The sequence below is a fragment of the Opisthocomus hoazin genome, chromosome 8, assembly GCF_030867145.1.
Source record: "Opisthocomus hoazin isolate bOpiHoa1 chromosome 8, bOpiHoa1.hap1, whole genome shotgun sequence".
Classification (NCBI taxonomy): Eukaryota; Metazoa; Chordata; class Aves; order Opisthocomiformes; family Opisthocomidae; genus Opisthocomus; species Opisthocomus hoazin.
The window spans coordinates 36,007,047-36,021,624 of NC_134421.1; the positions used below are offsets into that span (position 1 = coordinate 36,007,047).

Sequence of the window (14,578 nt, forward strand, 5' to 3'; positions counted from 1 at the left end):
GGACAAGCCTCTGGCAAGGCCAAGCACACTGGGAAGTAACAAGTTTTTTCTGACTGTGGAGTGAGGGAGGGACAGGAGATCTGCGTGAAGGACACATGAATATCAACCACATGTCAGGACTACCGTCAGGTAAATATCACAAACAGAAACGGTTATTATTTTCTAGCTCTCGGAGCAGAGTAAAACCTTTGGCGCTCTGGCCTAACCCACCTGCCTTGCAGATCCGTCTCAGCCACAGGGCAAACCCCCGAGCAGGAGAGTTTCCTGGCAGCCAGATGAGAAGGTGTTTGGTGTGGGAACACTGTGCTCCTGTCCAAGTGGAGCTACAGTGCAGCCCAGAGCACAGGAGACATTTGTGGGGTGAAGCGAGAGAAGGGAAAGAGGCCAGCTTCTGGGGCTTCAGGACTACAGCACTCTGTAGAAGAGCCAGGTACCTGTGCCCAGAACTATTAACGTATTTTTATCAGACAATAATGGAGCAAAGCACCCTAATAATACATGGAGCTTGGTTTTCTGTGTATCCATAAAATTCTCTAGGCATGTAAGCATGAGAGGTGTTTGGGATCTAAGAAGCCTCCACAAGCTACAAAAAATGGAAAACACAGAGCTCAGAGGACTCTTCAGAGGTCATTTAAGCCTATAATCTCACCCTTTGACTTCACCTTAATCACCTCAGAGACACACCTGTCCAGCCTGTTCATAAAATCCTCCAAAGAAGCAGATCACAACCTCCACAAGAAAATCTGCTGAGGTGCAATCTCACATTGCTCTTGGAAAAGATTTATTTATTGATCTCCCATGGACTTCCTCTGCAAACGCTCCTTGTCCTTGAACTGGATGAATGAATCCAGCTGCGATTAATGTCATTGCATAAATGAAAGAATTATTTCTCAGCTAGCTGCCTCTTTCTCAGCCAGTTCTCAATAGCACGGGATGGGCATAAATCCTAGCTACTCAAGCCTTAAAAGCTGTGATCTTCAGCCTCCAAGAACCCTGGAACCTATTCTTGGGAGGTGGTGTCACCTTTGCTTACTGCAGCGACATACAGACTCAACGAATGACCACTTTTCTCTTCCATGAGAAATGACACCTTTTAACCACCTGGTGACTCATGATGAGATTTTTGCCAAGTCAGACTCTAAAGTAAAACAGGTCAAAAGTGAACATTTGCCTCAGAAAAGTAAAGGAAATCTGAGAGGGGAGAAAACACACTTACTAACACAAGCCCCCCAAATACAAATAAAATAAAACTAAACTACAAATGAAGACAGGGATACATTCATCCTGAATAACATTAAGAAAATGTAAATTGAAGTTTAATTAAGCAATAATCCTGAAGTAGTGGAGCATGTAAAAGGCCATAAATATTCAAATATATAAATGCAGCTCTTTGGTGATGAAAAAAAGACTTTTTGCAAGAGAGCAGTTGCTGGTAGTTCTGAAATCTTTTAGGCCAGCTGGACAGCTACATGCCTTTAACAATTTGGTTTAGTTAAAAATACTACAGAAGCACTGTACTTTTCCTGGTCTTGGCTCTACACATGGCCTTGCCTGCACTGGTGGTGAGACATCATTATGCAACGAGGAGAAGATTCAGCCTGGGAGCAGTCAGACCTCAGAAACATGAGTTCTGGATTATGTATGTTCTACCACCCCATGTTAACAGACCGCCTCCATGGGCCCGTAGTAACAAAAGACTTGCAAACATTTGGCAAAGGGAAGCTATTACTGATCAAAACACGTGGAAGGAGAAACCTGGTGTCAGCAATGAATGAACTGTGCTACGCTAACAGCCAGTGCTGTGCAAGCTAAGCATATTTCCCAGGCAACGGTAGCACAAAGGAAGAAGAAAGCAAACAACGGCAATGTAAGACATCTCTCTCCTTTAGGACCACTGTTTTGAAGGAAAAAATCCAATGTGGTATCTCTGTGTGTGGGTCACTCGCTACTTCCACTTGGTGTGGTGCCTACTAGTAACAGAGTGGATGTCTAATGCGTATTTTACACACCTGCTGAATGTCAAATGGAACAGTTACACTTGTAGATGTAATTTTTATGGTCAATTTGCAGCTGACAACTCATCTACATGAATATGTATTAGTGCTGAAGTTAACAATTTGTGCCTCTCTCTGCTTTGGTAGATGAGTCCAATCCAACTCAAAGATACATATATATTAACCCAGCAATGCCACTTACAGCTCTTTCAGATCTATTTAAGAAGGCATTACAGGAGGACAAACACAACGGTCTCCACTTTCACTTAGGGAAGGAAACAGTTGTCATTTTGTTGAAACTTTTTCAGGAAGAGTTGACAATTCAGAATATAGTTTTTTTACTTTTTAAGTAATGGGCCATAGTCTGGAAAAGCAATAAAATAATTTCTGTTCATAACATTTATGCCTTTAGGTGAACGGGCACTGCTGGCAGCAAGGGACTGAAATGATGAAAATCAGAAGGAAAAAAGATGTATGTTTTCATCCACCCTGGCATCTTAGTATATCAAATTTAAGGCAAGGGAGATGAAACCAACAAGAATGATAATGACCCGAGCAGAAGCTAAGCAGTCTGGGTAGCTGAGGGGGTCTGCTGCTGCATTGCACAGCTATGTATGTAAAAGTGAACTGTAATTCACGTGTGTAAGAACTCACACCAGCAGTGAAGGTGAATTACGGCCAGCCCTAAGCACAACTTCAGTATCCTCTGCCTCCATGTGACTCCTGTTACAAATATTTTGCTTGTGTTTAGCCCAACATGTTTCTACAAAGGGGCAGAAAAGAAGTGCAGTGCAACTTTCCTCCCCTCCTCCCGACCTTAATTTACCCTCCAGATTGCCAAGTGCTGCTGGGAGCAATAGCAGCCACTCGTTTTTCTGAGAATGCAGAATCATGGTCCATAATAAGATGGATTCTTTACATTCTGTCCTACCTTTCATGCCTGCTCTGGAGAAGTCATAATTTGGCCCAAATTTTATCTAAAACAGTTCATAAGCTCAAACAGAAAAACATTGTTCTCCTAAGTCTAATTAATACAAATCACCCTAAAAGTCACAGCCGTTTTGCACTGTTTCCACTGTATTTGCACAAGAGAAAGCACTAAATCACAATGCTCTATTTCATTTGGAAATATATGCATAAATGCAAAGGAATTCCTCAGTGGCTATACTGAGGAAAGGTTCATTTTGCAGCTGTAGCCTCAATCACGCTTGACATCCATAACTAAGTACTTCAGTTTCAAGGGGTTTTTCACTGGAAACATTAAATTTCCATATAAAATGTGTGACATTCTGCCCTTTTACAGTTTTATGTGAGCATTAACTTTTTGAATCTGCTTTCTCCCTCCCCTCTTTTATTACAATTTCTGCTGATGATTAAAAAAAACACACTGACATCTTGAAAAACTACTTGAAAACAACTTAATGTTTATTTCTTTCCTTGCTGTTTATCAGACAGTGAATGCAATATGAATTAAGAATATTTAAACCCTCTTAATTAAAAATGTGAAAGCTCTCTGGACTTTACATATCAATCATGATATAAAGAAGTTACAGTAACGTGTGTTCTCACAGAGCAAAGGGAGTCTGGCCCTGCTCCTATTAACATGAAGACCAACATACTTAATATGTGAGGCCACATAAGCACAGAAGAAGAAACTAATTCAACTATGACAGTTTCATAGTCTGAAGTGGGAGAAAAATCTTCCCTAGGCTGCCTTCATTTTTGCAAGACATACAAAGTGTTAAGGTTAAAAGATAGCAATGGACAGGGTCTTTGAGATCCACAGTTTTTGACAGTACATGCCATGTAGGTGCTATTTACACTGACAGGCAGTATATTCTGAAATGCTTGTTGTTTTCAAACAAACAAAAAAAAAACCCAAAAAACAAAAAAGCAGCATCTTATTCCCTGGAAGTGATGGACCACTTAACAGAGTGCAGACACTAGGTACACAGCTGTAAAAACACTCCACCTCAGGCTTCTCAGACAATCAGAAGGTGCAGGCACAGAGCCCGCTGTTCCCAGCGCGCGGTTCTGGGGCTGGCTGTGGGCGCAAGGCACAAGAGCTGTTTCTTTCTCTCCTCACAACACGTTCAAACGCCCCACTGTGACAACACAAAGCAAACTCACCCCAATGCGCTCAAAGAGAAAACCCCTTTTGTCCTGCCATGTTCCAAACGTACCTCTCCTCCCTCTGCTGAAGGAAGGCACTGATGTGCCATTTCCGAGTGCCCCTAACGATGACCTCGTGGAAACCAAACCAAACAACAAAATCATCCTTCCCTGGCTTCCTCCAAAACCTGCCAGAAACAGAGCTGGGACTCCTACAACACATTATCAGTAAGAAAATCCTCTGTTTTCTTTTGTAACAGCAATAGCAGAAGTCAAAGCTAGCAGAACTACTCAGTCATTACACTTCATTTTGACAAGCTGTCGTAGAGATGGTAATCCACATTTATGACAGTCTCAGAGAACAGCCAATCTAAACCAGGCAGGTGGCAACACCTCTTTCCCAGTAACTGTCCCATTTTAATATGTGGCTATGAAAAGCAGTGACTTTGTTCCAAGGTATTGGTTGTTATGGATTTCAGCTCTACTGGATGATACTATTATTTAAAAAAAAAAGGCTGTCAACTCTTTCACAAGAAAATAATCCGCTGCCTACCTTGAACATGCAATAGTTGGACATCCTCTAAGAAAACCAGGGCCTAACACTAGGGATCTAGTATACATTGGAATTTTTCTTGAAGATCTTAATAAAAAAAGACCATCTTGGGATAACTGAACTGGATCCCTCTCAGATAGCGATGCTCTGAGATGTTGGTGAATTTCTCCCACCTGTGCAGGTGCCATGCACACATACTCCGTCCATTGAACTTCTACACTTCTTTCCGAATAGCCCACCCTCTCTTCAGAAGCTTCAATGGTGAACAGAAACGCTTTGAAATCGTCCAGGTTCCTCTTCTTGGAACACGTTTAAAAGGTTGTTTTGGGCAAGTATTTTTGCATCTTCTAAGCACTCACTTGTATAATCCCTGTAAGCTGAATGCTAATTTTTGGTATTTTACAATTCTATATAAAGCTCTTCAACGCAGCAGAGTGCAATACCATCTCCACATATAAGAACTACCATTTATATTTTTCTCAATGCTTAGTCAAAATAATAAAGTCATAAAGAGATCCAATGGGCAGAATCTGACAGCAGAACTTTTGAAAAGGAAATCTGGTACAAACATTTAATGATGAAAGTGATTAATCATTTGAACAGCTTATCCAAGAATGTGGTCGATTTTCTGTCAATTGAAGCCATTAAATCCATAAATTTTTCCAGCAGACGTGCTTTAATTCATCCAGAAGTTATGGAAAGCAGCTCAGGATTATTGGGTAAAGTTCCATCATCCCTGTCATGCACCAAATCACTCAGTCAATACAATCCCTTTTTAGATTTCAGTTTCTATGACTCGCAGACAATTTCTGGGCTGTGCCACCACAGTTAGCTAAAGCTGAACTCAGGCAGAACCAAGATTATGCTTCCTAAAGAGACAGTGTCCACCTCAGCATCAGGGATCAGAGCTAAACTGTGGTTTTGAGGTCCTTCAGGACTCTTCAGTACCATTAAGTCTGTAAATAGCAACAGCTGCAGAAAACCCCACAAAAAAACAACATATTGCACATAGACCTGGTCACAGCAATCCACGTATTTGTAACCTCCAGGCTGAATTACTGCAATCCTCCCTATGTGTGGAAGGAAACCACACACGTTGAGCTGCCCCGGCAGGGAGCAGAAAAGCCCATCTGATGGCCAGCCCAGGACACTGCGCACACATCAATCTGCGGTCCTGCCTGCTGGGCTGAGACGCCTGTGCCAAAATAACAGAGTTTGGAGAGAGCCTGCCCTAATTAATATCCCAAAGGACTGGCCCTGGTTACCTGTGAAACTGCCTCTTTCTCCATTCAGCTGAAACAGGCAAGTTATAAAGGAAGGATTGAACGGAGGAAATTCTTCCACAAAGCTAGCACATCCTACCACTTCTAATGGACCCACAGGGAACAGTAAGCTTACTGATGGTTGGCTTGGCCTCGCTCCCCCCCCTCCCCCAACATCTGCAGGGATCTGTGAATTGGAAGAGGTTTTGTGCATGCCAGAGCAATTCACTCATCCACTGAGAACTTCCTAAATTACTACAATCTCTCTGTGTCTGGCTATGAACATCCATGCAATGCTCCTCCAAGGCTCCCCATCACAACCTATGTTTTGGAAGGCAGACCAGGCTCTTCCGCAGACTACACTCATCTCCTCCCCTCCGTTCTCGCGCTGAAGGGTTTTTCTGCTGGGTGGATCAGGGGTTTTAAGCTGAGCACAATAAAGGTCCAGAACCACACAATGTCGAGCAGTTAGTTACTAATGCACCAGCACTGACTCCAAGCTGCGGGGCATGAAAACCTTTGTGGGAAGTAACATAATCTGTTTGCAAGGTCATGACTTCATCCTCTTCTGCCTGCCCCAGTGCACAGAGGAAAATAATAATGCGTTTAAATTTAACTATCTCTTGTATACCAAAAGATATGCTTCCTGCCCTATTAAACAAAGAGTTGTACTGTACACTAATCCCACTGGAAAAAGGGAACAACCACAGCTGCGAGTATGACTAATAACTGACCCAGACTGTTACAGATGGCAAACAAATTGTCTCAGAAAAATCTGTGAAGTTAGATTTTTTTTTCAGGCTGCTACTGTATATATGAAAGTAAAATTCTACTGAGAAAGAAACAAAGATTTCTACTTACTGATACAAGAAATAAGATCATTAAATCTTTCCTTAGGAAAGACAGGATTTTCCAGCCCTCGGAAATAGAGCTTCAGTACTCCAGCAACTGAGTTAATGTCATGGTTGCTTTGGTCGTCTGCCAAAGGATTTTCACCTTAAAAAGTAAATAAAGTGAATGAAATACACACGCAGGAGTATTCTTGCATGCAACGTTTTTGCAAGTGATGACATTTTGGAAGCTTTTTGTTTTTAGTGTGTGGGAGGTGGCAATGCAAGCATTCAAGTAAGATAATAAACACTGATTTAGAAATCCCAGGCTATGATTAAACTAAAACCATCAGCCTAAATTAAGCTTCCTTTAAATTACATAACCTAGTGATCTCTTAGGTCCTGAACTTCCAACTAGGTATTTATGGACATGTTGTGACTTACAGTTAGTAAAATAAAAAAAGCCAAATGATCTTAATTGAATAGGGTTTCTCAGACTATTCTTTAGGAGCTTACATAAAGTAAATTGAGTTACATAACTCTTTAAATTGGCAATCTGTCTTCATTCTGAAAAATTTAAACATTCAGGAATATGCGCAACCATTTTGTGAAAACACTGTATAGGAACTGAAACCCTAACTGAAACCTCAGCCATGACCGAACTACATGTAATTTTAAAGACTTAATCATTACTTTGAAACACTTCAAAATGTATGTATCTTCCAGAATAACAGTACCTAGGAATAGCAGTTAACAATAATGCAGATTTAAAAGCTGGAGAATAGGAGGACGTGGCTTCACTTAGTATGTAAAAACAACTGCTTCATGTATCTTGTCAGAGATGAGATCAGCTGTAACAAGATATATAACTAATCATAACTAATCATGAGAAGAAAAACACTGTGTGTATTCTTTCATGCTTTTAGTCACAAGACTTATTGCTCCAAGGGTTTTCTCATTAGCAGATGATCTGCAAAAGGTTTTTCTGGATATTAAAAAAACAGCTTCTAAGACCCAAGAAAAGAGAATGTAAGATTAAAAAAAAAAAATTGTAACTAATGTAGTTCTAACACAATTAGGGGATTGCTGGATTGTGGCTGCTCTAGCAGAGCAATTGTAGGTTGGGTTTTGAAGCCACTCATGTCTAAAGAGCTGTTTTCACTTCCTGGTGTCCTTCCCGCCATTCCTCCTCTAGGGCTGAAGTTTCCTTTGGGAACGAAAATAGTGATTGAAAACGGAATGATCCTTTCACAACTCGTATTCTCATTGACCGTGACACCACTTTGGCAGAGAGACCAGAAAGCTGAGCACTCGTATTGCAGAAGATCAAGTAACGGGGTTCTCAACTTCTGTTAAGTAGTCTCTTGAATCTAATTAAACTATAATCTTTCCTTTCCTTTCTGAGGATCTTTAAAATAAAATGTAGACAAACTATTATTTGCAGTTTATCATTAACAAAAGACTAAAGTTTGCAGTTGATTCAAGAGTCATATGCCTCATGTAAACAAAATGAAAACCAACCTCAAGCTCCTAGGACATAACAGGGAAAAGCATGTACACGTCATTATACTTAATCTTTAAGTATATGACGGTGCAAAGTTTTAGGTGCAGTACACAAAGTGCATACAAACTGCTTAAATAGCCAAGAAAGTAATTAGAATTTAAATGATCTTTAAATGTTAGATATTAAGGTGCTTGAATAAATGAAAATGCAATTACCTCTCTCAAATGAATTTTTAATATCATTGACTTCCACCTGGGAACCAGACACTCTAAAAATTCCCTGATGCTGAAGACCTGCAGCAAAGACAGGAGACAGTGGTGAGAAATGAATCTAAGTTTTAAAATTCTTTTAATCTCTGTTTTAAAAACAAAGCTGTTGTGGTAAATGCATTATGCAAAAGATACACAAAAAAGTCAGGGCAATAATGAAATGACATAGCATGTTTCAGAGCTTACCATATAAATTGATAAATCTGATACAGCTTTCCACAATGAGAGGAATGACTTGTCCTGAATCCTGGAAAACAAAAGCAAAAAGAGTGAACTGTAGATCAGAAAGAGGAAACCTCCCTACTCTGGACTGAATGTGAAAATGCATTTTCTTGGTCAATCCAGATGGCCATACAGTGCTGGCAAAAAAACACGTAAGAAAAAAAATCATTTCTAACAGAGTTCTCTTCCCTTTTAGGGAGGGAGGGAAAGGAACAAGTGAGGAGAAAGGATTACAGTTCTTCATTAAAATCACTGAATTGGGAAATTCAGAGACTTCATTCTCTACCTCTGCCACTGGATCTGGCTAACACTGTATGTGACATCTAAGCTCATGCATGTGTTATAGATTTTGAAGCAAAATGAGTTAAAGTGCTGAATTTGCCTTTTAAAAAGGTTATTATTAAGAATAATGATTCATGATGAAGATGATCTCTCTGCATCCATTTAACTTACCTTTCTTTTCCTGGTGGAGAAAGTCCTAGTGGACCTAATAACACGGGGCTTGCAAAAGACTGTACTGCTAATCATGTTCTTTAAATTGTGGCTTATCTTTTAATTTAAAGCCTAGCAAAGACTGGCTAGCCAAGAATCAGTAATGTCTGGATGAGCATTTTCTGTTTGAGTTGTGGCATGATTCAGTAACAGGTGAACAAAAAACCCCCCACGGAACAGTTCAGTTGCTACACCCGGGAACACTGCGATCTTCACCACCACTGAGCAGCCTGGCCCTCCGAAAAAGCAGAGTATTAGAAAACATGCACAACATGCACCCGTATCTTCTGTTAGTACACTGATCCATGCAAAGAATGTAAAGCCTCAGAAAACATCGTGTTTGCAGTAAGAAATTAAAAAAAAAACAAAACAAAAATTACTTTCATACCTGGTTTTGGAGAATCTGTTCAGAACCATACACAACTTCGTAGTTAAGTAATTCCCTGAAATAATCTAAACTAGCATCTTTGGATTTGGGATCCAATGACAGGAAAATAATTTGAAGTAACAATCTGTGCTGGTGAAACGTCAAGAACAGTGACCCTACCACTGCGCTGAATTTAATCTGATGTGTGCAGTCAGTGAATGTATGTTTGGGACTAATTATCATTTCTGATGATGCAAAAATGTAACAAAAAACAATTAGGTGCGATACTGCATTTCACTAGCTGTAACCTTTTTGTGTCTGTTGAAATGAGTCATCCCTATCAAGAATGGCATGGTCTTTGGGCGGGGATGCTTTCCTAGGTTAGCTCTTACACTGGCAAATCTGTCATTAGGCTACCAGCCTTCTTTTCTTCTTTCCTGTTGAAAGACTAACTATGTAGCACTCTCCACTTGCAAGTAAGCCCTGTCACCCACACTGCCATGCAGCATAACTCTTCTCTGTGGCGGAAAATGGCGGGGTACCATTTCTCCTGATTTGCTCTGTGCTTCTGTAATCCAGGGGCTTTTTGTTGTGGGAGTTTCTGCTGCTTTGCGTACTTTCATCCCTGAGCAAGAAACAGTTTGTGAGATCAATCTCTCGCATCATGTGATGATTTCCTGGAAGTGTTTGCACCTCACAGCACCACCTGCATAATAATAACAGTTTTCCCTATAGTTGTACTGAGGGTGGCTGAAAGCTCTGTTCAAATACAGCTAAACTGGTATGGTGCCGCTGAGCACAGAATTTGTTCTTCAAAATATTTGCTGCTAGTTATGCTGTGGAGAAAGAAAAAAAATTCCCAGTAACATTCAAACTCAGTTCACAAAGTCAGAAATTTAATTCACTGCATTTATAAATGTTTTGTTATGTGTTTTTCTAAGATTTCTTTCCTCTAGCTCTGTTAGCTAGTATCCAGAAGCACTAATTGGCTGTGATGGGCAGATGCTTGTTAATGAATAAGGAAATATCCATCATTTAAGGCTACAATCACTCCAGAGTTGTGCTTTGGTTCAGTTTTGCCTGCTGTACTCGTACCCTCATTTCTTAATGCAAACTTCTCCCTCCATGTCTTTGAAAGAACTAATTTCGAGCCGGGCATGAACGCAACCCGAGAGCGAGGTGGAGATGGTTCTCTTGTCACCAGAACTATACCTGATGTCTCGTGTGAGAGTTCCTTCGGCCTCGGCTAGAAGCATTATTAGAAATAAAAGTATGAGAAAGAAGAAGATAGTAAATACAGCAAAGACACAAGATCCAGAATCGCGGTGATCACAACTTCACACAATATAATAAATTCCTAAAGTCACAGGAAATCAAAAGCTGTCTATCAAACCCAGGGTGATACTGCTTCTCCACAGACTTTGAATACTGAATGTAATGAAAATGGCAAGCAGGAAATTGTGCTAAGTCGTGGGATGCACCACTACATCCTATCTTCTACGTGATGCTAAATTTCATAATAAAACCAGGCTGCCAATACTATCCCTACTTGATTAACAAAATTGTAGGGTGGCTAACGTGAGAAATGAATCCCCCTCTTTCCCTCTGACTTCAGGAAGTATTATATTGATCAACCGGGAAAGAAAAGAGCCCCAGGAAAGACTTAAACATAATGATCTGCCTCAGCTTACGTGAGGTGGTGACCATTATAGTACGAAGTGTTGAGATCAGCCAGTGGGGTGGCTCGTGCCAGTACCTTGATGAATGACTCCAAATCACCATTAAACAACTTAGCACTACACTGTGATCGGGGTCTGGGCTTCTTGTGTTTCTGGGGCTTAGGGGGAAGATTTGGAGGCCTAAGGGAAGGGAATATGATTACTGAGCAAGGCAGAATTAAGTCACACAATAAAATCCGTAAGCTCATGGCAAAACAATAGAACATTACAAAGGGAGAAATAAACACAGTACTTATCAAATAAAGACTTTCCACCGAATTTCAGTGTAACAGTGATTAAATTGTGGAGAACTCCCCCATTATAAATGCATCACTTACGCATAAATATTGACATTCTTTATGAATCCCTGCTTTGCAGCTGTACCATATACATTTATTCCAAACACCGCACAAATTGGAATGCCCTTTTTTCTTGCGGTCATGCATGAAATGGGCAACAACTGCTGGAATTCATCCTGCCAGCCACAGCAGAACACAGGCCATTCGAAGCACCTCTTATCAAGCAGAAAAGTTGCTTCATGCTGGAGAAGCTTCAAATGCAAATTAAAGCTGCTCAGCACACTCCTAAGATGCTGCAAAACCAAACTGTCCGCATTTTTAACTGGAGCCAGGAAGGTTTAGCCTTCCACATCCAACCATCAACATCTCCACACAAGAAAAGAAACATCTTGCAAATTAGCTACAGGAATTAAAAGAATATAATCAACTTGAAACAAATAAACAAAAGTAGCATAACGCAAAAAAAGAAAAGGAAAAACACACAAAAGTTTGGTCTGCAGAATGTTTACCCAGTCTGTTACACATATGATGACTACAACTGAAAGAGACTACAGGAAATAAATATTGTTCTCTAGGTCACAATTTATTTTGTGAACGTCAGGGCATGCTACACGCCAACAGCTTCTCTAGTTCTCCTGCACCACAAGTCCAGTATTTCTATAGGGTTCAGGAATTGGTAAAAAATCAAATGTTTTTGGGGAAAGAGTAAGGAATGATAACACATAGAACATTAAGTGGTGGGACTTGGGTCTGTTTGGGTACTACCTGCTATTTTAAACTCATCTTCAAAGATATCCTCTTCCCTTCTACAACTGAACTTTGACCTTGAAGAACATTTCCGTTTGCATGTCTTACAGTCCAGAAACTTAACTGAACCTTGGGGCAACAGGCAGGTCACAGCCAGAGCGGGGGAACTGGTGCCAAGGAATGGACGAGCAGGCCCTACTCCCTTAGAGTTTCTTTCTCTAAGTGACCAGCTGTGAGAAGACAGGAGGTAAGATGGCTTCAAGCTGCTCCCCCACTTTACTAAGGTAAAATCATTGCCTAAATTCATCATCTTCTTTCAGCTGCTTACAGAGGAGGGAGTTTAGGATGATGTGAGCCTAATAAGTCACCTGCTTTGGAGTCAGGAAAGAACATTTTTCTTATTAGATATAAGCTTGCTGACTTTCATGCATTCCTGGTAGCATCTGGGGGCAGAGTTAAAGCCACAGGTCTCAAAATTAATGCCAGTAATTGGAAAGAATGCTCTGATTTGTTACCACTTTTCCACCGGGGTTGTGTAAGGAAAGAAGTGAGTAAGTCCAGCTTTACAGACCTAAATTGGACCATGAAGTGGTGGGAGAAAGGCAGGTCTGAATTCTGTAGAGATATCCCCAGGAATATGGGGGCCAGTTAAAAGAACTTATACAAAACCAAGTGGTCTGGCAGAGCCAGAGCTGGATCCAAACTTTTTAGCTACGAGCATAAGCCTTTTTTTTTTTTTTTTTTTTCAGTTCAAAGATGAGGGGTGGTAGCAAGGCCATTCCTGTCCAGGAAGCAAAAGGAGAAAGAGAAGGCATTGAGCAAGGATGTACTGCATGGAAAGAGAAGGGAAGAGTGAGACCAGGAGAGCTGGGCTGGATATTCCTGCTGTCACTAAGACAGGAAAGGTGGTGCCCGTAGCATTGAGACGCACAAGTGGCAGCTGCAAATCCAAACAGTTGCCACTGCTCCCCCCCCCCCCCCCCCCCTCCCCCAGTCTGATACCCTGGGGGCCTGCAGCGCTTGTCTGTGTCTATGTCTGGAGGCTGCGTCGCAGGAGTGGCATTATGCAACTCAGAAAGTATGTGCTGCACAAAGCAAGGACGTCTAATGCTGTATCCCTGTATCTCTTCTGTGAATATATAGACCCACTTAAGTATCAAACATGAGGATGCTGAGGGAGAAATGTATTTCTGCCCAGAGCTACGCTATCAAAGATACAGCTTATCCCCTAAATTCAACTCTGTATCAGGTTCTTCTGAACTGTGTGTCCTGACCAAATGAATTACAAACCATGAGAGGCAGGGTATCTCTAGCAACTGAAGAGGATTTCTCTCCTAGCACCAGAAAGCCCCCTGCAACTTCCAAATTTGATGTGCGATTCAGAAATATTTTCAAGGATCTCCCAACTTGTCCCACCCTTGACAGCTGCTGCCTAAGCAGCTCTCAAGAATGAGGATGCTGAACAGTCTCGACCTTTATCCATCAGCATGCAGGAACAGAAATGCTGAACGTTAAAACACACGAGGCCTGTACACAATTTGTATAACAACAGCAACAACATTATATACCCTTATGAACTCATTCTAAAAGTTGTAATTTTTAAGATTTTATTACATTTGTAGCTCTATAGCATATGAAATAAAAATATCTTACCTCGTTGTCATGTATTCAGCCCTGTGACCTGGAAAAGTTCAATAAACAGGAAACAATCATTTGTATGTTTTCGTTAGATTTTTTTTTTTGTATCTAAATTATGCTTGGCAAATTACTTTTTACCCTAACTTTCATGATATCAGCAAAAGATACACAATTACAAAACAAATAGGACAGTGCAGTTATCTACCATCTCCACAGCTGCATTTAAAATACAAACACAACCCATGTTACGGAACAACTTTTAAGAAGCCTGCCCATATGATTAGAGAGTCACTTGATACTGTAAAGAATTTGAAGTAAAACTCCAAACAACGTCTATTGTTTGTGCGCATGTGTTTTAGTGGATAAATCAGTATGGAAACAAAGCTGCGTCAGGATTAGATTACATCTCCCCTTGTGCCTTGTGCCTAAACCTGTTCAGTGCTGAAAAATGCAGAGCTCTAGGCACCAATGGCTTGCTATTAAAAGACTCTTTCCTCTCTTTTGTCTGTGTATTGCAAGAAAAAATACCACGCTGCCACTGGGAAACACCACAGAGAACTGTGGAGAATTG

The 14,578-nt window shown here is 40.8% G+C and overlaps 1 protein-coding gene across 2 annotated transcripts in view; it reads right to left on the reverse strand.

The window, feature by feature from the left end:
* The window catches only part of SRGAP1 (SLIT-ROBO Rho GTPase activating protein 1), a 151,626-nt gene that overhangs the window by 21,390 nt on the left and 115,658 nt on the right, over positions 1-14,578 (reverse strand). The window contains exons 11-15 of one of the 2 annotated variants that reach the window (XM_075428406.1): positions 14,023-14,050; positions 10,818-10,851; positions 8,711-8,771; positions 8,471-8,548; positions 6,783-6,917 (exon numbers count right to left, since the gene is read on the reverse strand). In XM_075428406.1, coding sequence (XP_075284521.1) covers positions 6,783-6,917; positions 8,471-8,548; positions 8,711-8,771; positions 10,818-10,851; positions 14,023-14,050 — 336 coding nt within the window. Of the gene's footprint in view, positions 1-6,782; positions 6,918-8,470; positions 8,549-8,710; positions 8,772-10,817; positions 10,852-11,361; positions 11,465-14,022; positions 14,051-14,578 lie in introns of both variants that reach the window. The other variant, XM_075428407.1, reaches the window with a different exon arrangement.